This window comes from Lissotriton helveticus, chromosome 5_1 (assembly GCF_964261635.1).
Source record: "Lissotriton helveticus chromosome 5_1, aLisHel1.1, whole genome shotgun sequence".
Taxonomy (NCBI): Eukaryota; Metazoa; Chordata; class Amphibia; order Caudata; family Salamandridae; genus Lissotriton; species Lissotriton helveticus.
The window spans coordinates 1062681779-1062705541 of NC_136065.1; the positions used below are offsets into that span (position 1 = coordinate 1062681779).

Here is a 23763-nt window from a genome sequence, read left to right on the forward strand (position 1 = left end):
TCGGACTTCCGGTGCACATTCGGCAAAGATCGGTCGAACCAACAACGGAGATCGAACCGACACAAACAGAAAAGGCTATACAAAGGAAAAGAGCTCAAGCACATGAAGAGCAAGAGCCCTCAACAGAAGAACAGTCCAAACTGTATGTGGACCCAGATACTGTCACAATTACCCTATTAAAAAGGAAAATCAGACCAGACACTTCTGCTGAACACTACAAAATACCACTCAAAAAGAAAAGAGACTCCTCCACATCTCCAATTCTCTTTGAGCCTATCAGAACACAGGTGCAAGAAACCTATACATATTCTCCCTCCCACACAGATGAGGATGTGGAATATGACGATAGTGAACTGTATAATTATCCAGTGGACAATGAGGATAACCAAAATCAACCATGGACTGATGCTGTACATCCTGCAGATTCTCAGCCCACGTAAGACAATAATGCATACCCTGTAAAAACTTCTCCTACAGAGGACACAGCAGCCTTCAATGCATTAATTGAAAGAGCGGCATACAACCACCACGTGGAAATGCATGCGGACCCCATTGAAGAAGACTTCCTTTTTGACACTTTCAACACTTCTGAAAGATCAGTGAAAACATTGCCAATGTTGAAAGGAGTGCTTAAACACGCTGGGGACATATTTAAAGAAACTACTAGGGCAAGAGTCATTAACCCCAGGATAGAAAAGAAATACAGGCCAGCACCAGGGGACCCTACATATATTAAGGGACAGCTGCCCTTGGACTCCTTGGTAATATCCAATGCACGCAAACATGCTAATTTTCAAACCACTGGCGAATCTGCACCTCCAGATAAAGAGTCTAAAATTTTGGATGCTTCTGGCAAACGAGTAGCTGCTCAAGCAGCTAACATATGGAGAATTTCAAACACTCAAGCCCTGTTAGCTAGGTATGACAGGGCACACTAAGACACACTTGAGCACCTTCTCCAGCATCTACCTGACCTTTATAAAGAACAGGCAGAATTCCTAATACAAGAGGGAAAGTTAATATCTAACGCCTCCATCAAATGCGCGCTAGACGCTGCAGACACAGCAGCCAGGGCTATCAATACCAGTGTCCTGCTCAGACGACATGCGTGGCTCTGGATCTCTGGCTTTAAAAATGAGGTTCAGAGCACTTTACTTAATCAGCCAGTGAACCCTGATTTTTTTTTTGGGCCTAATGTGGACACAATATTAGACAAGATGAAAAAGGATACCGAGACAGCCAAGTCTATGGGAGCCTTGCCGTCACAACAATACAGAGGCGGCTCCTTTCGTCACTCCGGCAACAGAGGAGCTGCAAGAGGAGGCTCAGCGCAGCAAACCTCATATAACAAAGGGAACACGCAAAACACCTACAACAAAAACGGTAGAGGTGGATACCGTGGCAATAACAGCAAAGGTAGAGGACGAGGGAATAACACCACCAGATCCTTTACCAATACCAAACAGTGACTTCTTGTCACTAGCACCAGACCATGTAACACCGGTCGGGGGAAGATTACAGCAGTTCCTACACATCTGGGAAAACATCACTACAGACCGGTGGGTGAGGCAAATTATCCAGCATGGCTATTGCCTAGAATTAATCTCCACACCTCCCAACATACCCCCAAAACACCGTCCTATATCCGCAGAACACCTACACTTATTGCAGCAGGAAGTCATCAGCATGCTACAAAAGGGGGCCATAGAACCAGTACCCTTAGAACACCAGGGTACAGGAGTGTACTCACTATACTTCCTAATCCCCAAAAAGGATGGGTCTCTCAGGCCAATCTTGGACCTCAGGCCCTTAAACCAATACATTTTATCAGAACATTTCCACATGCTCACTCTACAGCATGTGTTACCACTGTTGCGTCAAGGAGACTTCCTCGCAACACTAGACCTGAAAGATGCTTATTTCAATATACCGGTACACCCAGCACACAGGAAATATCTCCGGTTTACAATACAAAATCAGCACTATCAATTCAAAGTCCTTCCTTTCGGGGTGACCACAGCCCCGAGAGTATTTACCAAGTGACTAGCGACAGTGGCAGCACATCTCAGAAGACAGCATATTCATGTCTATCCATATCTGGACGACTGGCTAATACAAGCACAGTCAGCCCAGCAATGTGCCAGCCATATGTCACACACTATTCACCTCCTGCACAGTTTAGGTTTCTCGCTGAACTACCCAAAGTCCCATCTTCATCCTGCCCACGTACAACAATACCTGGGAGCGACAATAAACACCCTGGCAGGGAAAGCACAGCCCAATTCTGTCAGAATAAACAGCATTCAGACGCTAATCCAAAGGTTCACGCCCCAACACTCGCTCCCAGCACGAGTGTTTATGCAACTAATAGGTATGATGGCCTCATGCATTTTCATAGTCCCCCACGCAAGACTACACATGCGTCCGCTGCAGGAGTGCCTAGCACGTCAGTGGAACCAGGCTCAAGGACAATTAAACGACCTAGTGTTGGTGACCAGTCGTGCATACAACTCTCTGCATTGGTGGAATCCACAAAACCTTTGCAAAGGGCGACTGTTCCAAGAGCCTGTACCACAAATAGTCCTGACAACGGACGCATCCCTTATAGGGTGGGGAGCCCATGTCCTCCACCACACAGTACAGGGCTTATGGACCACGCAGCAGAAAAAAATGTTCATCAACATACTGGAACTGATGGCAATTTTTATGGCAATGAAAGCCTTCAAAGTACATCTGTGCAACAAGACTGTGTTGATCCGGATGGACAACATGACTGCGATGTACTACATACAGAAGCAGGGAGGAACACACTCTCCACAGCTGTCACATCTAGCTCAAAGCATGTGGAAGTGGGACATTCAAAGTAACATTGTTCTCATGGCCGAACACCTCCCAGGCAAGGACAATCAGATAGCGTATCTGCTCAGCAGACACAGCCAACAGATGCACGAGTGGGAAATTCATCCCACAGTGCTTCAACCATACTTCCAACAGTGGGGACAACCAGAGATAGACCTGTTCGCCACAAAACAAAACGCAAAATGCTGGTACTTCGCCGCAAGGTTCCCACACCCGCAGTCTCCGGTCAATGCGATATGGATGAACTGGTCAGGCAAATTTGCCTACGCTTTTCCACCAGCACCGTTGATATCGCTAGTGGCACGCAAACTGCGCCAGCACTCCATGACGCTAATCCTAGTTGCTCCAACATGGGCGAGGCAACTGTGGTACACCACGTTCCTAGAACTTTCGGTGGTGCCTCATCAAAGACTAAAGCTAACACCCAGTATCTTAACGCAGAGCCATGGAGACATTCAGCACCCAGATCCACAGCAACTGAACCTTGCAATCTGGCTCCTGAAGTCATAGAGTTTGGCTACCTAAACTTACCTCCTGACTGCATAAACATTATCAAGGAGGCAAGAAGACCTACCACAAGAGCATGCTATGCTGCAAAGTGGAAACGTTTCGTCATTTACTGTAACAACAATGACATAAACCCACTAGACGCATCAACTCAAAATATCATATGCTATCTTTTGCACCTACACCGCTGCAATCTAGCCTATACATCTATAAGAATACACTTAGCTGCCATAGCAGCTTACCTTCAAAACAGGAAACACCTTTCCCTATTCAGAGTGCCTGCAATTAAAGCATTCGTGGAGGGACTCAAACGAGTAACCCCCCCCCCCCCCCCAAGACACCCACCTTCACCTGTCTGGAACCTAAACATAGTATTAACCAGACTAATGGGACCACCTTTTGAACCTCTACACTCGTGTGAAATTCAATTTTTAACATGGAAGGTGGCATTTCTCGTGGCTATTACTTCGCTTAGATGAGTTAGCGAACTTCAAGCCCTAACTATTCAAGAGCCTTTCTTCCAAATCCACGCTAATAGGGTCGTGCTTAGAACAAACCCTAAATGTATGCCCAAAGTGGTGTCTCACTTCCACATCAATCAGACAATAGAACTGCCAGTGTTCTTCCCAAACCCACAGTCAGTACCAGAAAGGGCCCTCCACACACTAGATGTTAAAAGGGCTCCCCTATATTACATTGACAGGACAAAAGATTTTAGGAAGACAAAACAGTTGTTTGTTGCCTTTTCACCACAACACAAAGGCAACCCTATTTCTAAATCAGGCTTAGCCAGGTGTATGGTTAAGTGCATTCAGATATGTTATCTTAAGGCTAAGCGCACTTTAACAGTTCCCCCAAGGGCGCATTCAACGCGCAAAATGGGGGCATCCATGGCTTTCCTAGGAAACATCCCTCTAGAAGAAATATGTAAAGCAGCCACATGGTCTACCATACATACATTCACAAAACACTATTGTGTGGATGTACATTCCAAACAGCAAGCTGCTGTAGGACAGGCTGTTCTAAAAACTCTGTTTCAGACTGCTGCAGCTGGCACGGGTAGCCACCGCTAAGGGAGAGACTGCTATACATTCTATGCACAGATATGAATTCAGCAGCCCACATGCCTCGAACGGAATATGCTACTTACCAGTATGCATCTGTTCTTGGCATGTAGGGCTGCTGACATTCATATCGCCCACCCTCCTCCCCGGTGCCTGTCGCAGCTGTAGCATTCATTCTAACTCTCTTTTCTTGCATGGACATCCATTACTGTACAACACTCCACCTCTGCCACAATGGCAAAAAACAATCTAAGGATGGAGAGGATGCCCATGCGCACTGTGGTCCAGGGGAGGAGCCACCTATCTCGTGATACTTCGAAGACTCTTCCAGGACAACAATGTGCAATCATCCGGACCCAACACTAGGCGCCGATCTATGCACAGATATGAATGTCAGCAGCCCTACATGCCAAGAACAGATGCATACTGGTAAGTAGCATATTCCTTCTGCCATTTGATAACATTGACCCATTTTGACTCGAAAATGTTCTAAGTGTGAAGTTTTGAAAACTGCAAATATTCATATAAAATCAGCCGAATTCCGAAGTACTCTCCTGCAAGCAGGCGAGAAGCCTGTACTGTACCTTGCAGCCCAGTACTGAACCGCAAAGGTAATCCTTACCGGGTTTACTAGTAATCTGTATTTTCTCCATAAGAACCCATTGTGTGCTTTTCTATGAAATTTCTTCTGAGTGCCTACTTTTGAAAACTTTAAATATTCTTTAAAAATCATCCGTAATACTGAAACGCAATCACCTACCAGTTTTGAGTTCAGACCCCAGGGCTGGCTCTAGAAGCCCAGTACTGGATTACAAAAGTAACGCGCTCATACTTTACCTGCAACCTGAATTTTCTCCCATTGAATAACATTGCCAGATTGTCACTGAAAAGTTTCTAAGTGTGCACTTTTAAAACAGCTTTATATTCATGAAAATTCACCACAGTAACTAAAACATTTTTGCTAATCTGGTTTCAGCTTAGGTCCCCAGGACTGAATCTAGGATCTAGCCCTGGAAGTACTAAAATAATCTGTACTGTAATCAACTGTACTTTTATGGTAACAATCCGTTGAGCTCAATGCTAAAGTTTGTCTAGACTTGAGTTGCCTTCAGCAACTCCTGTACCTATTGTGTTCACCAACTTTATTGCTTCCTTGCACAGTAATTACATAAGAGTTCTCATATCTAGCAAAGTATATTTTTATACCGGTCGGTTCTAAAAATAAAACAACTATATCTTTGGATATAAAAACCATTGGCCTGGAGTTCAGTCTTTGAGTGTGTGAAATCCTTTGCTGACTGAGTGTGTACAACAAATGCTTTGCACTGCCCTCTGGTACTACCTTACTGCTCGACCAAGCTACCACTTTTGAGAGTAAGGTCAGTCCTGACTTTAACCTCTGTTATTCCTTCGTGGTTTGTGGACTCTATACACACTGTACTTCATTATTGTCCAGTATATATAGAGCCACTTTCTGACACCAGCCACATGAGTAGGCCCCGAATTACAGAGCAACATATTCACCACAGCTTAATCTGAGATAAGTGCAGCCCTTTCTACACAGGTGGGTCTTCAAAATGCAAATTTAAATCGCCCAAAATGGTAAAAATGGTAGCGTCTACGAGGTATGGGATAACTTTATCTTGACTTGAAGAGACGCGGCGCAGGCCCAGGTGGCCGATAAACCAGATTTCCTGAAAATGTAAATTGGGGGGTTAAAAAAGGCAACAAAGAGCGGCCTCACAAACCTGGAAGGGTAAAGTTTCAAGTTTACAGGTAAAATATTTTTTTGAAATGATGGCTACACCTCCCCCAATTTTGATTCCCCTGTCTCTTCTAACAATAGCATAGTTAGGGGGAAGAGCAACTGCTATGTCGGGGCCAGAGCTTCCATGAAGCCAACTTTCAGTAGGGTAAATGGCATCTGGTTGCTCATTAATCAAAAGATCCAGAATATCTAACTTATACTTTGCAAGTGAGCGACAATTTATGTTAAAAAAGGAGTACTTTTCCTCCACTTCCTTGCGGTAGTTGACAGAAAGATTCCCCTGAGATTTGGCAGTTGCTAGACTATGACCTTCACTAGACTTAAATACAAACCCGCAACAGGGACAAATTGAGGCCATAGATTCAGGATTAAATAGCAAACAGTCAAGGAGTGGCATACTCTTAAGTTACCCCAGTATTGGAACTTTCATAGATTCCCATGCTTTGTATCATTCCCCGTCGTCGGAATGGGAGCCTCAGTAAATAAAAAATATCAGTACCATAGGTACAAAAGAGAAAATTAGGCCTAGGCCTCATCTCATTTTGTAGCATATCACCCTCTTTGTGTAAAAGAGCCCAAACTTTCGCAAGAACCAATCAGAATAGCCTCACCCCATAGAACCTTCCTGAGAGAGCCTCAGAGCCTCAGATTTTCTACCGCACGTTGTGCAAGGGAGTCTCCACTGAGCTCTGCTCAGTTTTCTTTATATTCAACTTTATTCTTCAACCTTTTTCTTCAAAATCGACAATGGCTGACAAAGAGAAGAAGGCTTTATTCAGGGCTTGTGCTACCTGTGCAAAAAAGAGGCTTTTTTTGGAAGACAAGCATGAGGACTGCATTTATTGCTTGTATCCTGACCACAAGGCCACAGATTGCAAAATCTGTAGGACCTTTTCAACGAAGACTTTAAGAGACCGGGAGGGCCGATTGCTGACCTGGCTAGAGAAGATGAAGGCACGGAAGGAAGTACTGTCCTCAGAAGAAGAGGATTCTGCATCAATGACTTCTTCCAGAAGACCTAAAAAGAGGGGTAGGTCTCCTCCCTCTACTTCATCTGAGCCCCCTGTCAAAGCCCACCACAAGATCTCTGATAGGTCTGGTAGGGTTAGTCCCATGAAATCTCATCACCGAGGTGAAAAGGAGAGGCTGGGAAAGGCTGCTGAGAAGGACACTGCAAACACAACAGTGATGGACAGAATGTGGATCAATGTCACACATTCACCCCAGTCCAAAGATCTGGGCCCAAATCCATCGTTTTTCCACTCCACACCATCCTGGGTTAGACAATGGCGATATGCAAATCAGCGCTGACCCTGTGCCCCATGGGAACAGTCCAGTCCGAACTACAAAAGCCATGTCCTTCCCAGAACGGAATCAAGCATCCGAGGACCGGCCCGGTTTCGAGGTAACACCTCTCATCAGCCCGGCTAGCAATTACCGCTCTAAGTGTACTGGGGATGCTCAGACGTGAGTCCCAGGCACTCCACACCACTGGAGTCAAGCTAGCCGGGCTAATGAGAGGTGTTACCTCGAAACCGGGCCGGTCCTCGGATGCTTGATTCCGTTCTGGGAAGGACATGGCGTTTGTAGTTCGGACTGGACTGTTCCCATGGGGCACAGGGTCAGCGCTGATTTGCATATCGCCATTGTCTAACCCAGGGTGGTGTGGAGTGGAAAAACGATGGATTTGGGCCCAGATCTTTGGACTGGGGTGAATGTGTGACATTGATCCACATTCTGTCCATCACTGTTGTGTTTGCAATTACCGCTGAGAAGGACACAGCAAAGAAGGTGAGAAAGGAGGTTTCTGTTACTTCACAATCTTCCCAGAAAGAGAAGGATGGCAAGAAAATCTCTACGGTCACTTCAGAGACCAAGCAGGACAAGAAACAGCGTCCGTCGACGACGAAATCTGCAGGTACGTCGACAACTGTTTCCCATAAGGATTTGAGCATGCCGATGGCTCCGTCGACGGGACCATCGATGGCGGCTGTGACGACGACGACCCCTTTCTTGGCTGCGTCGACGTTTAAAACGCATTCCTGTTCGTCGACGATCATGTCAACGAAGATACTGTCGACGGCCGCTTCGACGACGAGAACGACGTCGACGACGGCGGCTGTGATGTTGCTGGCGACGAGCTCGTTGACGATGCCGTCGACGATAAATCTACCGTCGACGATGAAAACTCCGTCGACGAACACCTTCCCAGCGTCGACGATTCCGTCGATGAATCCTTCGACGACGTTGACTTCCTCGTTTCTTTCGCCGACGATTCAAAAACTCAGATTTCCACACGGAAGCGGCAGATTACACTGGAGATGACTTCTCCAAGGCGAGTTACATCTCTGCCACCTAGTATGCTGCTGGATGACGAATCTGAGGAAGAGGGTGACGATATCCAGTATGGGGATGCCTATAGTCCCTCAGATTTGAATGTGAAATGTCAAGAAAGAGATACTGAGGAGTACTACGAACACCAATATGTTCAGCAGGAGCAACCTCCTCGAGGCTTGGGTCAGGACATGGTGGCCATGCCAGCCTCCCTGGTTTCGGATTTGCAATTGATGTTGCAAGACTATAGGAATAGGTTTCCGAATCCACCAGCAGTTCAATCGGAACGTCCTCCTTCTCCAACTGTAACCCCGACATCTGCAATCATCGTGACAACGGTGGTCCCACGGGCTGTGGAACCTGAAACCAGCGAGGAATCTCGAGAGGTGGTGCATGATGTGTGTTCAGATAAGGACGTTCACGGGGATCCTGTAAATGACCCTGACGTGGATTATGATGATGGTGACCACCCGGATCCTGATGCCGCAGGACAGGACAATGCTACGTCTCCTCCGGCTGACATAGGGGGTTTCCATAACCTCATGGAGAGGGCATCTAAAAGATTTGGTCTGCCAATCTCAACAGTGCAGTCAGACTGTTTCCTTAATGACTTTAAAGAGCCATACAAAAAGTCAGTCAGATCGATTCCTATAATAGAACATGTATGGACGGAAGGAATCAAGGTTATGCAAAACCCGCCCACTGTCATTCCTGTTCTTCCCCGGCTGGAGAAGAAATATAAGGCCCCTGACGGCAGTCCAGCATGCCTCCTTGGACAACCTAAGCCGGATTCTGTAATATCGCAAGCGGCACAGAGCAAATCCAAGAATCCTTCCACGCCTCTTACTACACCTCCGGACAAGGAAGGAAGGCGCTTAGACAATGTGGGCAAGAGGTTTTCCTCTATGGCCAGTCTCCTTGTTCGAACGGCGAATGCTCTGGCCATCTTGGGCAGGTACGATCACCAGATGTGGTGTGATTTGGCCCCGTTTATAGAACTGCTGCCAGAATTATCATGAGAAGAGGCCAAAAAGGTGCTCATGGAGGGAGAAAGATCATCGTCAGAGGTCATAGATTGTGCTATGGACATAGCTTCTACGGCTTTTCGTGCTCTGGCTGGTTCAGCTGTCTTACGACATGGCTGGTTGCGGGCGACCTGGTTTCGCCAAGAAGCCCAAAACAAAATCCTGGACCTTCCATTTGATGGAGAAATGCTTTTTGGGAAGCATGTCGATGAGGCTCTTCAAAGTATTAAAAAGGACGCAGACACAGCAAAGTCCTTGGGGTCTCTAAATTACCGTAAGGTCCCATTTAGAGGGGCAAGAGGAAGGGGTTTCTCCTCTTATAGGGGTGGCAACCAACAGAGATATTATTCGCAATCCTCACAATCATACAAACTGCAGTATCCTAACCAACGCCAGGGCCAGTCGGCCTCTTTCTCTCGTCAATCTCAGAGAGGACGACAGAATCGTCAAGGACGCGACAATTCCCAGAGACAATAGCGGCCTCTTGGCTCTTACTACTGCTCCTTCCTCCCCGAGGACATCAGTGGGGGGCAGGATATCTTTTTGTTTACAGAGCTGGAGAAGTATAACATCAGACCAGTGGGTGCTGAATATTGTTCAGAGTGGCCATACGTTGGAATTTCAAGATCTTCCTCCAACAAGAGCTCCAGGCGCCAGTCGATCTCAACATCTGGGACTGCTCCGTCTCGAAGCCCACCAACTTTTCATCAAGGGGGCAATAGAACCGGTACCTCTCTCGCAGAGAGGAGAAGGTTTTTATTCCAGGTTCTTCCTGGTTCGCAAGACTACAGCGACTTGGCGCCCCTTATTAGATCTACGGGAGCTCAAGACCTACCTCATCAAACTGTCCTTCAGGATGGTCACTCTCCAGGATATTCTTCGTCTTCTGAACCCATGGGATTTCATGGCGAGACTGGATTTAGAGGATGCGTACTTCCACGTACCGATCCACCCAGCTCACAGGCAATATTTGCGCTTCACAGTAGGCAAGAGCCATTTCCAATTCAAAGTGCTTCTGTTTGGTCTTCGATCTGCACCAAGAATCTTTACAAAGGTGTCGGGCCCCGGTGGCAGCTTTCCCCAGGAAACAATCTCTGGAAGTTTTCCCATATCTGGACGACTAGCTAGTCAAAGCTCCTTCTTTCCAGGGAACTTCCAAGGCCATTGCAACTTGCATTCAATTGTTCGATCACCTGGGCCTTCAACTGAACAGGAGCAAGTCAGTTGTGCAACCATCCAGGTCAACAAAGTTCCTAGGGGCCATTTTGGACTAAGAACAGTGCAAAGCTTATCCTTTTGACGAGCGTCGGAACAAGTTAATGCTCTTGGCTCGCCAAGTGCTAAAGAGGAGATCCCTGTCAGTACGGCTCTACAAGTCTCTGCTCGGATCGATTTCATCTTGTATACCATTGATTCCGCATTGCAGGCTGCGAATGCGTCCTCTGCAAGAGCAACTCGACAACCAATGGCGCCAAGCAGAAGGCTCGTTCAACGACAAAATCTTGAAAACGCCAGAAATGAAGGAGGCATGTGAATGATGGATAGTGAGAAGCAACATCGCAGAGGGTCTGTCTTTCAGGCTTCCTCCGTCTCCTATGGTCCTAACCACGGATGTCTCATTAGAAGGCTGGGGAGCAGTGCTCCAGGAGCTGCAAGTCAGTGGGCACTGGGATCCACAGCAACGCCAGTACCACATCAACCTGCCGGAGCTGACTGCCATCCGAGTAGCTTTGCAAGCTTTTCTCCCGAGGATTCAAAATCACCCTGTGCTTGTCCGGACGGACATTACAACGGCCATGCACTATATCAACAAGCAGGGGGGGACACGGTCCCTCACTCTTTCACACGAAGCTCAACGAATTTGGGAATGGGCGATTCTTCACAATGTCACTCTGAGAGCAGAACACCTGGCAGGGTCGCTCAACGTCACAGCGGATGCATTAAGCCATCAATAAGCAGCCAATCACGAATGGAAGTTAGATCCGTCCATTCTGGAGGAGGCGTTCTAGGTCTGGGGGACCCTGACCATAGACCTCTTTGCGTCTCCTGAGAACACCAAATGCCGGTTCTACACAAGCAAGGATCTCCATCCGGGATCCTTGGGGAACGCATTTCGATTGCCTGGTACGGCGCATTCTTTTCCGCTTTTCCGCCAATACCCATAATACCGAGGTTACTCAGAAAGATCAAAGCGGAACCGTGCAAAATGATTCTGATTGCACCGGCGTGGCCCCGGCAGTTCTGGTACACGGAACTCCTCCTGCTCTCCCAGGATCATCCCATTCACCTGCGACTAGTTCCGTCCCTGTTCTCGAAGTCTCAGGGTCAGGGGCTGCTTCCGGATCCGACTTCGCTTCACTTGACAGCGTGGCTCCTGAAAACGGGGAATTCCAACATCTAAATCTCCCCAAGGAGTGTAGGGAGGTTTTGTCTCCGGCTCGAGCACCAAGCACTAACAAGACGTATAAAGCAAAATGGAAGAGATTCTACCTATGGTGTCAAAGACAACGTCTCCACCCGTACAAGTCGGCTCCACATCAAATTTTACCATATATCCGATCTCTGGCTCGATCTGGATTGGCTCATTCTTCGGTGAAAGTTCATCTGGCAGCCATCTCGAGATTCCGGCGGACATCTTCAGGTCCTTCTCTCTGGTCTGCTAGAATTGTCAAGCAGTTCTTAAAAGGCCTGTTTAGGATGTATCCTCCAGTCCGCCCTCCGCCTCCAATTTGGCAACTTAATCTGGTGTTGGCTCAACTAATAAAGGCTCAGTTCGAACCCATTCACAGAGCGGACCTTAAATTCCTTTCTTGGAAGCTAGCCCTCCTTTTGGCGTTGACATCTGCTAGGAGAGTTAGTGAACTTCAGGCGCTGTCAATAGTGGAACCTTTCCTTCAATTCAAGAAAGATGTCCTCATCCTTCGGACGAATCCAAAGTTCATCCCTAAGGTTCCCTCTGAATTCCATCTGAATGAACCTTTGATTTTGAAATCATTCTTCCCACGGCCTACTACTCCGACAGAAAGATCATTGCATTCTTTGGACGTTCAGAGGTCTTTGAAATTTTATTTAGAGCGCACGAAGTCCTTTAGAAAATCCTCACAACTGTTCGCGTCTTACAGTGCACCGCGGAAGGGTTTTCCTATAACCAAAGCCAGTATTTCCCGCTGGATCTCCAGCGCTATTCAGTTCTGCCATCAAGGAGCGGGCAAGCCCCTTGAAAGAAAAGCCCGTGCACATTCCACAAGATCAGTGGCATCTTCGGTGGCTCTTTTTTTCTGGAGTCCCTATCAAAGACATCTGCAGGGCAGCGACGTGGAGCAGTACACATACCTTCACGAAGCATTACTGCCTGGAGTCTGCAGGACAGGACGATGCTGCTGTTGGACAAGCAGTCTTCAGGAATCTCTTTCAATGAGAGGTGAGCTTTCCCTACAATCCCGCCTTCCTATGTAGCACATTTTGTATTGGTGATGCTTCTTTTTCTTATGATAATATTTTTTCATTGTTACTGTGAGCATTGCCATTGTCTCATGCAATAATGTTTATGTAACAAAATGTGCTTGGGTGACTTACTGCTAGCTATTCTGATACAAAGCATGGGAATCTATGAAAGTTCCAATACTGGGGTAAGAAAACAAGTTATGTTATGTTATTTTGTGACTTTTATAGCGCACGGCTACTCAATGAGTGTCCCGGCGCTTTGACGTCCTAAAAGCAAACATAACACATAAAGAATAAAGAGGGAAACACAAAAAAGAATTTTAATTGTTTTGTAAAATCAAAGAGGCAAACAGCCAGGTTTTAAGGGCCTTTCTAAAAGATAGCAAATTAGAGTTGCTTCGTAACAAAAAAGGCAGAGAGTTCCAAAGCTGAGAAGCCCGAAGCATAAAGGAACGACCTCCCAGTCGAGCCTTCCTCACACGGGGCACAACGGCAAGAAGCTGTTATCCATATCTCAAAGATCGCGACGGGCAATATTGCTTGAGCCTCTTCTGCAGGTATTTAGCCCCAGTTGAGTAAAAGGCCTTATGGGCAAGAGTCAGAGTTTTAAAAACTATCCGCTGTCGGATAGGCAGCCAATGGAGTGCCTGTAGCAGGCCAGAAGCATGCGCTCGCCTATGCAAGCCAAAAATGGCGCGAGCCGCCGCATTTTGGACCACCTGCATCCGCTGCAGGAGGTATTCGGGCAGGCCAAGATATAAGATGTTAGCATAGTCCAATCTTGAACCGATCAAGGCCTGCACCGCAATCCTCCTGTGATCTTCTGAGAGCAGCGGAAAGAACTTCCGCAGCATGCGGAGAAGTCCAAAACACGAGCCTGTAAGAGTGAGGATCTGAGATCTGAGGGTCAGACCGCTGTCAATTTTGACCCCCAGATTCTTTGCTTACCTGTATTTTTGGTTCCCCAGTATTGGTAACTTTCATAGATTCCCATGCGCCCACCCTCCTCCCCTGGGAAAGCTCGGCCTTGTTACTGAGATAGTGGCTGTTTGCACAACGGCTACGAAAATCTGAGGCTCTCTCAGGAAGGTTCTATGGGGTGAGGCTATTCTGATTGGTTCTTGCGAATGTTTGGGCACTTTTGCACAAAGAGGGTGATATGCTACAAAATGAGATGAGGCCTAGGCCTAATTTTCACTTTTGTACCTATGGTACTGATATTTTTTATTTACCGAGGCTCCCATTTTGACGACGGGGAATGATATAAAGCATGGGAATCTATGAAAGTTACCAATACTGGGGAACCAAAGTTACAGGTAAGTAACTTGTTTTCTTCCTTTAACGGGAATGGAGAGTAGCTATTAGTACTCCTCTATTGGTCCAGCGGTCCTGGTCCCGATCGGGCGCAGATGAGCTTGCCTTAGGCGCGTCCGTCCTGCATCCGTCTCGTGGCCATTAAATACTCAAATGGCAGCGCGGCAAAAGACTAGAGTGCTAACCGACCAGACGCGTGGCTCAAAATTGGCCGCCCCATTACAGTGAAATACGTGAAAAAAGGAGTTTAACACACCGAACAAGACAGAAAAAACAATACAATACAGTTTTAAAACCAATCAATAAAACTGCTCCCAGAGTATTTACCAAATGCCTGGCGGTAGTCGCAGCTCATCTCGAAAGACAACATATTCACGTTTTCCCTTACCTAGACGACTGGTTCATCAAAGCCAGCACTTACCAAAACTTTCTACGACACACTCAGACCACAATACACCTTCTTTATCAACTGGGCTTTACGGTCAATACACAGAAATCTCACCTGCATCCTTCATAGATCTATACACTTTCAAAGCTCTAGCCTCTCCCAATGTATCCAGAATTCACAACATTCAGTCTGATACTACAATTTCAATCCAACCAATCATTACCAACCGAAGTGTTTATGCAACTGCTGGGAATGATGGCATCCTGCATCACAATTGTTCTCCATGCAAGACTCCACATGCGTCCCCTATAAGAGTGCTTAGCATGTCAGTGGAATCAGTCGCAGGGTCAATTAACCGATCTAGTGTTGGTAGATGGCCGCACCTATCGCTGTCTTTAGTGGTGGAACCCACAAAATGTATCAAAAGGACAACCAGTCATCGACGGTATTCCACAGATCAGGCTCAAAGAAGATGCATCTCTGACAGGATGGGGTGTCCATCTCCAAGATTACACAATACAAGGTCAGTGGAGCAACAAGCACAAAAGTCTCCACATCAACTATCTAGAGCTTCTAGTAGACTTTCTAGCCCTCAAAGCTTTTCAGACTCACCTAATAGGCAAAGCTGTCCTAGTCAGGACAGACAACATGACAGCAATGTACTATGTACAAAAGCAGGGGAGGGGACACTCTCCAACTGTCTCGCCTCTCTCAATCTATTTGGAATTGGGTAATCCATCACAAAATGTATCTTCTGGCAGAACACCTTCCAGGGGTAAACAGTCAAATTGCCGACCTCCTCAGCAGAAAAAGTCAGCAAATTCACAAGTGGGAACTTCATCCCCAAGTTCTCCTTTCATACTTCCAACAATGGGGATTCCCACAAATAGACCTGTTCGCCACAGTCGACAACGCAAAATGCCCAAACGTCACCTCCAGGTTCTCACACTCCAAGGCAATGCCCTATGGATGAACTGGTCAGGGATATTTGTCTATGCTTTTCCGCCTCTCTCACATATTCCATTTCTGGTTCGGAGGCTCAGGCAAACATCCATTCCCTCACACTGATTCTAGTAGCTCCCACATGGTTCCTTCAACCATGGTACACCACCCTGTTGGAGCCGTCAGTAGTTCCACATCAAAAGCTGCATCTCACCTCCAGGCTCTTCACTCAGAACCATGGAGAAATAAGGCATCCAAATCCCACAGAACTAAACCTTGCAATCTGGCTCCTGGAGTCATAGAATTTGGTTATTTAAGTCTAACACCAGATTGTATGACTAGTCTGAAAGGAGCAAGAAAGCCTACTACCAGAGCATGTTATGCAGCAAAGTCGAAAAGATGTGTTGTCTATTGTAATAGCAAGAAAATAGATCCTCTAGATGCTTCTGTACAAAGCACTATGTTACCTGTTGCACTTACAGCAAACTGGACTAGCTTATACATCTATTTGTTTGCACCTTGCAACCGTAGCTGTGTGTTTGCAGAAGAGGCAGCATTTATCCCTATTCAAAGTTCTAGTAATCAGAGCCTTCATGGAAGGCTTGAAAAGGGTAATACCAAAAAGAATTCCCCCTGCACCAGCGTGGAATCTTAACAGTGTCCTTACAAGGCTTATGGGTCCACCTTTTGAACCTTTGCCAGCGTGGAATCTTAACAGTGTCCTTACAAGGCTTATGGGTCCACCTTTTGAACCTTTGCATAATTGGCCTTTACAGTTTCTTTCATGGAAGGTTGCTTTCCTCATTGCAATTACTTCATTGAGGAGAGTTGGTGAGCTAGAAGCATTAACCTTAGAGGAACACTTCTTTCAACTCCATAAAGACACAGTAGTTCTTCGCACCAATCCCAAATTCCTTCCCAAAGTAGTTTCTGCTTTTCATATTAACCAATCAGTTGAGTTGCCTGTGTTGTTTCCTCAATCTTATTTAGTAGCAGAACGAGCTCTTCACACACTTTATGTTAGGAGCCTTATTGTATTGCATAGAAAAGGACAAAGATTTTCGCGAAACAGCTGTTTGTTTCATTTGTTCCACCTCACAAAGGCAATCCCATCTCTAAACCTAGCATTTCTAGATGGATTGTTAAATGCATTTAAACATGCTATGCAAAAGCTAAAAGAACTTTATCCATACCCCCAGAGCGCATTCCACTTGCAAAATAAGGGGCTACTATGGCCTTTTTAGGTAACATTCCTCTTGCTGCCATATTTAAGGCAGCTACATGGTATACACCACACACATTTACCACACTGTTGTGTAAATGTGTTAGGACGCCAACAAGCTAATATAGGCCAAGCAGTACTTAAAACATTATTTCAGACAACTGCAACATCTACAGGTTAGCCACCACTTTGGGAGTATACTGATTTGTAGTCAATGCAAAGCATGTGTAGCTAGAGCACGTATGCCGTGAACGGATTATGTTAATTACCCAGTAAGCACCTGCTCTTGGCATGTAGATTCACATTCGCCCACCCGGGCACCTATAGTTCTTGCAGTGCTTGATTATACATTCATATGCATGGACATCTCTATACTACACTTACTCCATTGTTACCCTCTTGCGGGAAAACAATCTAACAATGGAGTCAATGCCCATGCACACTATCACTGAAAGGAGGAGTCACCTTACCTCATAATTAGGAAATACTTCTTCGAAGAAGAACAACTTGCAAAAATCCAGATCCAACACTAGATGGCAGGAGTATGCAAAACATGTGAATCTACAGCTCTACATGGCAAGAACAGATGCTTACTGGGTAAGTAACATAATCCTTTTATAGTGCTTTCTATTTAAGTCACCAGTTTCAATGCATTTTTTGAGGTTTACATATGTTTCCTCACGCTTCTTTTGTTATGCCGCAGTGGGACTTTAATTTGGCTCTTAAACCTTCTTGATGTGCATTTCTTTGGAACTCATGACCAGCTGTTCTTTGAGGCTACTGACCGTTAAGACTTTCTGCTTCATTGCGACTACTTCAACTCGCCATGTTGGTGAACTTCAAGTACTATTAATGCTATTACCGTACAGCACCTTCTTTCCACTCAATTTGGTGCTTAAGACTGTGGAATCTCTTCTGCCTAAAGTAGTAAGCCCTTCCATGAGATGTAGTCAGTCCTGCTATATTTCCTCTCACAGCCACCTCCATCTAAGGAGTAGGTGAGCCTTCACTGGTTAGATCCCAATAGAAACCCTCATTTTTACATCGAATGGACTAAGGAGCCCTGGGTGGTTGACCAGACCTTTGTTGGTTTCTGTGGTGTTAACAATGGCGAGGCAGTCCAGAGCCAGACCTTGTCTGTTTTCCATTGTTCTTTACATAAAAATGTTGTGCCTTGGCTAACAGGAACCTCATCAGGGCCTTCAGCCTCATTCTCCAATAGCTAAGTCCTCCTTATCCAGGGGCATTCCAGTGTTGAACATCTACCAAGCTACATGAGTGTCTGTCCACACCTTTTCGAGGCATTACTGCGTTGAACTCTCTCAGGCTTACAGGGAGAGTCATTTTGCCTCCTCTGTCCACCAGGATTTCCTGGTTTGAAGTCGCACCTCGGATCACTCCACTTTTTAGGATATACTGGTTTTGTATCTATTCAAAGGGTGAGGGATATGCGATTGTAAGCAACTGTTTGCCTAATGGATACTTCTCTTTGGTAGCTCTTTTTCTGATGGATACTCTTACCTAATGGCACATTTCTCACCTTCTTTCCTCCCAGTTCCATGGGGTAGAATTCTAGATGCTAATAAGGTTTCATGATATATTTTGCACCCAGTAACAATCTGTTACTGCCACGCCACATCTAAGGGTGTGTAATGCTTTGTGGTCAACTGACTTTAGCCCGTGGAATGGCACATATAAAGAGTTCCATGCCCTCACTTCCAAAGGGAGGAGAAGGCCACAGCAGAGTCCAATTGCACCATCCATTTGTTTGCCAAGAGCAATTATAGGAAAAGGTTTCTGAATCCAATATGATGTTTTGGGGAATTCAGAAGGTGAGGAATCAGCTGTTAGAGTTTCAACAAGAAAGCATTACTGAAGGTAAGTAACGTGCTCATCTCAGCTGAATGCAAGTTTGATCTGCAGTTGTTACTCTAAGGTGTCCTATTGAATGTAAAACAAAAGTAATTTGCCTTGCTGTGATCCTTGTTCAAATAACAAAGCTTTAATTCTCTGAAGTCTGTAAAGGTGTTACTTGTGCCACTTCACTGTATGATTTGAATGCCAATTAGTGTTTCAAATTGATTAATATTTTTTGTTTTATTGGGTCATGCTTAACATAGCTGCGTAATAATGTCTCTTTAGTTTTGGTTGCATGCAAAACTTAAATACTTACTATAAAGTATAGTCTTATGTACACTACGTTTGTGTGAACATACTCCAGTGTGAGAATGCTGCGTACATTGTGAACTGGAAACCATACTAACTAAACTCAATAATGTATGCCTATTGTAGGCCTCTGTGTACAAAATCTGCAGAGAAATGTATGATGATGCGATGGAAGACTTACCTTTTGAAAGCCAGCCTGATCTGATTGGTGATCGGTAAGTACTTTTATCTGACTTTTCTAAGACATTCTATACTCCATGAATGAGGAGTAAACCTAATAAGCCAACACAGTTTTATGTTGTGAAATTCCTATTTTATTTCAATACTTTCAATCAGATTTCGTAACCTTGTACTGATCTAAGGCTGGATCATTTTAACAGTCGCTTTATCTTCTACTGAACTCCTATGTGTTTATTTGTAAACTCCCATTTTGCCACCTTTTCTCTGACTTTTGTAAGTGTCCTTTTTGTGTCCATTTTTAGGCAGCAGGGGCTTCTCCTGGCTCCTGGGAACCCTCAAAGAGCAGTTTAAAGTTGACCAAATATTGCCTCAAACATCTTGCATTGAAAGAATACTCACAGATGCCATGACCTGGTCATGAATTTAGCTCATACAATTTTGTTTAAATAGGTCATATTGCAGATAAAGGCCACTTAATGATTAAGTGTCCCACAGAAAACTAATCCAAAACATTTCCTCACCCTAGCATGTTCTTAACTTTAATGAAGGTTACAGTTCTGCTAACAGCTTTCACAGGGAGCTTCAGAGATTTGCATCATGGTGGATGGAGGGTGGTTAGAACTTCAATCCACAGCATGAATGGCTTCTAGTTGATTGTGCAGGCACCAGCCCCATGTCGCAGGCTTTTGATCAGTAAATGGACACTTTCTATTTGCAAAAAAAACCATTTTGAATGCATGCATTCTTTGTCTCTACTTTATTCATTTCACAGATGGCTTGATCTTCCATTATTATTGCAGCTTGAAAGATAGCTATACATCAGCAGCCTGTTATGACCTAGTAGCCTTATTTCTTGGCTTGTCCACAAGACCAGCACAGATGCTATTTATCTGTAGAGTACAAGCTCCAGGAAAAGAGCCCTGTTCATTTATCAACAAAAGTTTCTTTTAATTCATAAACTGTAAATTATCTCATATAGTGTTTGGGATCCTGTTACACATTTTAAATTGTAGCATGCAAATTTTGGGTACACCATTTTTTTTTTTTAAAACACACATATCAAGATATATTTTTCTGCCTCAACATTAACTTGGAAATTGTGAATTGCTTCTTAAATGGAGAAAGTTATTGACTCTGATTTCAAGTATTACAGGGGATGCTTTGTCTGAGCAGACCTTGTATTGTCAATAGACCAGTTAATTTTCCCATTCCATTTACCAAGTATGCCCTAAACACAGTGCTACCAGTTTGGGACTCTATATTTATTGCAGATAAAAATATTCAGCTAATTTCAGAATGTTTTTTGCCTTGGCCACTATTTTCCTCCACTTTTAATCTGACAGTATGGTGTGTCTTATGGTAACTGACTGACTCCTCTTCTGTCACTATGGCAGCTGGTAGGGGATGGTTACTTTTAAAATGATGTTTGTAAATACTATCTTCTAGTTGCACCAAATTAAGAGACAAACCTGACTTAAATCCAGGACGTTGGTAGGAAACCTTGAAAACAAGTTGCCAGAAAAGCATTTTATAGCACTTTTATTTACATTTGCTAAATAGCCTAAGTTCTGAATGGGCATATAAGACTTTATGTATGGTATGACTATCCCCATGAATATTGGGTGTTCACTCTCCCCAGTAAAAGCTTTAGAAAATACTCAATATTTCAGCACAGTTTCCCAAGCACATCCCTGAAAACCTATTGTAGATTAGGGCAGCTCATAAATTGTTCAAATGGCCTATCATTTTTTATTGCTTCTGCTCTTCGATTTTACATTTGTTTGACATCCTGCCTCATTCAAGTAGATTTTCAGTCCTATAATAGAATTGAACATCTCTTTGAATGGTACAAGGTGGGAAAATACAATTTTTGTGAAGTCTTGATATTTGGTTATAGAAATCAGAGCTGTAGATTTTATAGGCTCACCTATCAGTGCTATTGTTAATGAGACTTACAAAATCGGACAGCAGGCAGGATACACAACTCATAAAGGCTAGGGTGTTGAACATTAGCTGTGAAGATTAACATGTGTGGCTGCTGATGCCCGTCTAAACACTGTGATGTCTGTGAGTGCAAGAAAACTGACCTGGTGGGGAGAGAGGTGGGGGAAATAACCTGATAATGGGATACAGTCTCCCTACTGCATCATAACCTCATAATAAGGTATCCCACACCTGTATACCTCCTTGCCTACTTATAGGCCTAGTGGTATGTTCTCTAGAAGACTACCAGTCTTTGTTTTTAAGACCCGCGCCCATTCTTAGTGCCATGCTTACACATCTGGTCTCATCCTCATCCCTGTAAACCTAGATGGGCTCAACCATATTCAACAGAGCACTTTAGAGATTTTTCGGATGGGGATGCTTGAAACAAAAGTACCTTAGAGGCCCCCAGAGTACCTTCAACATTGGGTGTCCTATGGCATGATTAAAACGTTAAGGGGGTCTTTGAGTCAAAATATTTCAGCTTGTATTATCGGCCTCCTTGGGTCCTAGGCTTAAATAAGGACTTCGTAATGCTCTGCTATCAGTTATTGCCGTGTCGTGTCCCTACCAGTCCAGGGATAACACAAGGACAACAGACATATTAACACTTAGAACATGCAGGCTTATTTTGCCTTCAGTACAATGCACATATTAGTGCCTGAAAAGAAAACATGTTACATTGGTAGCCGGGTACCAAATGATACATCATTCGCTATCAGTTCATCACCATTGCAACACTGTTTTCACACAGGTGTGCCCCACAGCAAGGAAGGTTGATACATTCTGCACATATGATCTCATGAATGTGTATGTCCGAGATAGTGCAGTCACTGCATTATTGAATTGTCAGAAATGTCAATGACCAAGTCCCCCATGTATTTGATCACACTTGATTCACTGCTCTGCCCACTGGTCAGGGGAGTCATGAGTAGTATTACGTGAAATAGAAAGGCATGCCTCTCACCCTTGTATCTCTCAGAGTAGTCTGTATAGAAATGACAGGGAACATGTCCCTGTAGTTGCACTCTGTGTATAGTATAAATGTAAGAGAAATCTGTATACATCGTTATTAATAACTCCAAGGAGCAGTCTTGGCAAAAGGCTTATTGCCTGTATTGAGTGATCTGATCGAGACTACTAGCCTCAGAATCCTTAACGTAGAATTATCCCCAGGCGTGAGACTGGATCCAGAAAATTTTTTGCCCTGACGTTGTCCGCGTATGCGAGGTCACATAAGTCCCACCCCGGCACGCCTACATCAGTTTTTTACTTTTCCACGTGCAACGCGGATCCGGATCGTGCTCCTGGTCTGTTTCGGGCCTTTCCCTTTCACTTGTTGCGTGTGTGTGGGAACAGAATGCGAATGCCTTCGGGCTTTAAGACGTACTCATCTTGTGCGCACCAGATGTCTGCGACGGACCCTCACCCCATCTGCATGGGGTGTTTGGAAGAACACCACGACTCCACTGATTATGAGGCGTGCCAGCAGATGAAACAGAAGTCCCGGCTGGAGCGCCGGATTAAAGTTCTTTCAGCCCGCATGGCCAGGTCGGCATTGTCACCACGCCTGGCCCCTGCGGAGAGTTTCAGGAATCGCCGCCTCCTTCTTCGACATCGTCCTTCTCCCATGCCGATAGAGCATCGTTTACCTGTCGGTAAGTGTCGCAGTTTGTCCCCTAGGGCTGGTTCCCGGCCTGTTGGGGGCACAGGCTCACCGCGGATGGTGAGGCCCCACGTGTCGTCCCCCTATCCTCTGTTTCCCGTTGTGGGGGCGTCTAGAGCCCAGATGGAGACATATGCAGCGGCCTTGCAGGCCGCGCTGGCTTCTCCTCCTCCTCCTCCTTCCCCTCCTGGGATGTCTGCAGATCCCTTGCCGTGTGCAGGGCGGCCCCAGCGCCGACTGGCTCGGAACCAGGTTCGGAGGACGTGGTGCTGTTGGGGTGCGGCCCTTTGGGGGTCCCTCCTTCTGACCACTGTGCCTCTGCTTCGACACAAACTCCTGCGGGAGTCCCTGTGGTGTTGCGGGAGGTCGCCGGGGCTCGGGTCGCATCCCCAAGTCCCCCTTGGCCCTCGGGACAGGTGTTGGCCTCGTCCGAGATGACGCTGCTTAGGCGGCGCCGGCTGCTGGCCCTGGCGGCGCCACAGTTGCTGGCGGAGGGCCCTTCTCGTCCCGTCATGGGCCGAGGCTGGTGGGGTACCCCTCGTCCCCCCCAGGGTCCCTCTCTCCCCTCCACGCAGGTGGTTGCCTCGTCGGAGGTCGGGTCGACGCCTTTCCGGCGCCGTACCTTCGCCACGCCAGCTCTGGCCCAGCCCCGGTCTTCTGCTCTTGAGTGCTGTGGCGTAGGTCATTCCGGCGTCTCCCCTGGCGTCGGACGACGATGTCCTGCCTCAGATTGCGGACTCTACGACGCCATGCCGCCGTCGGATCGTTGACTCTTCTTCGGACGCCTCCTGTTCCTGAGATTAGGCCTTGTGTTGTTCTTATTGGCTGATTGGCAAGCTGTCTGCGGGTTCTCCGCAGGTCTTTTCTGTTTTTCCTCTGCTGCAGAAAGTTTTTCTTAAGA

The 23763-nt window shown here is 45.8% G+C and overlaps 1 protein-coding gene across 1 annotated transcript in view; it reads left to right on the forward strand.

Annotated features, from left to right (window-relative positions):
• The window catches only part of OGA (O-GlcNAcase), a 621684-nt gene that overhangs the window by 460565 nt on the left and 137356 nt on the right, over positions 1–23763 (forward strand). Inside the window, 1 exon segment of the mRNA XM_078643616.1 lies at positions 19160–19248. Within this exon segment, the coding sequence (XP_078499742.1) occupies positions 19160–19248 (89 nt within the window).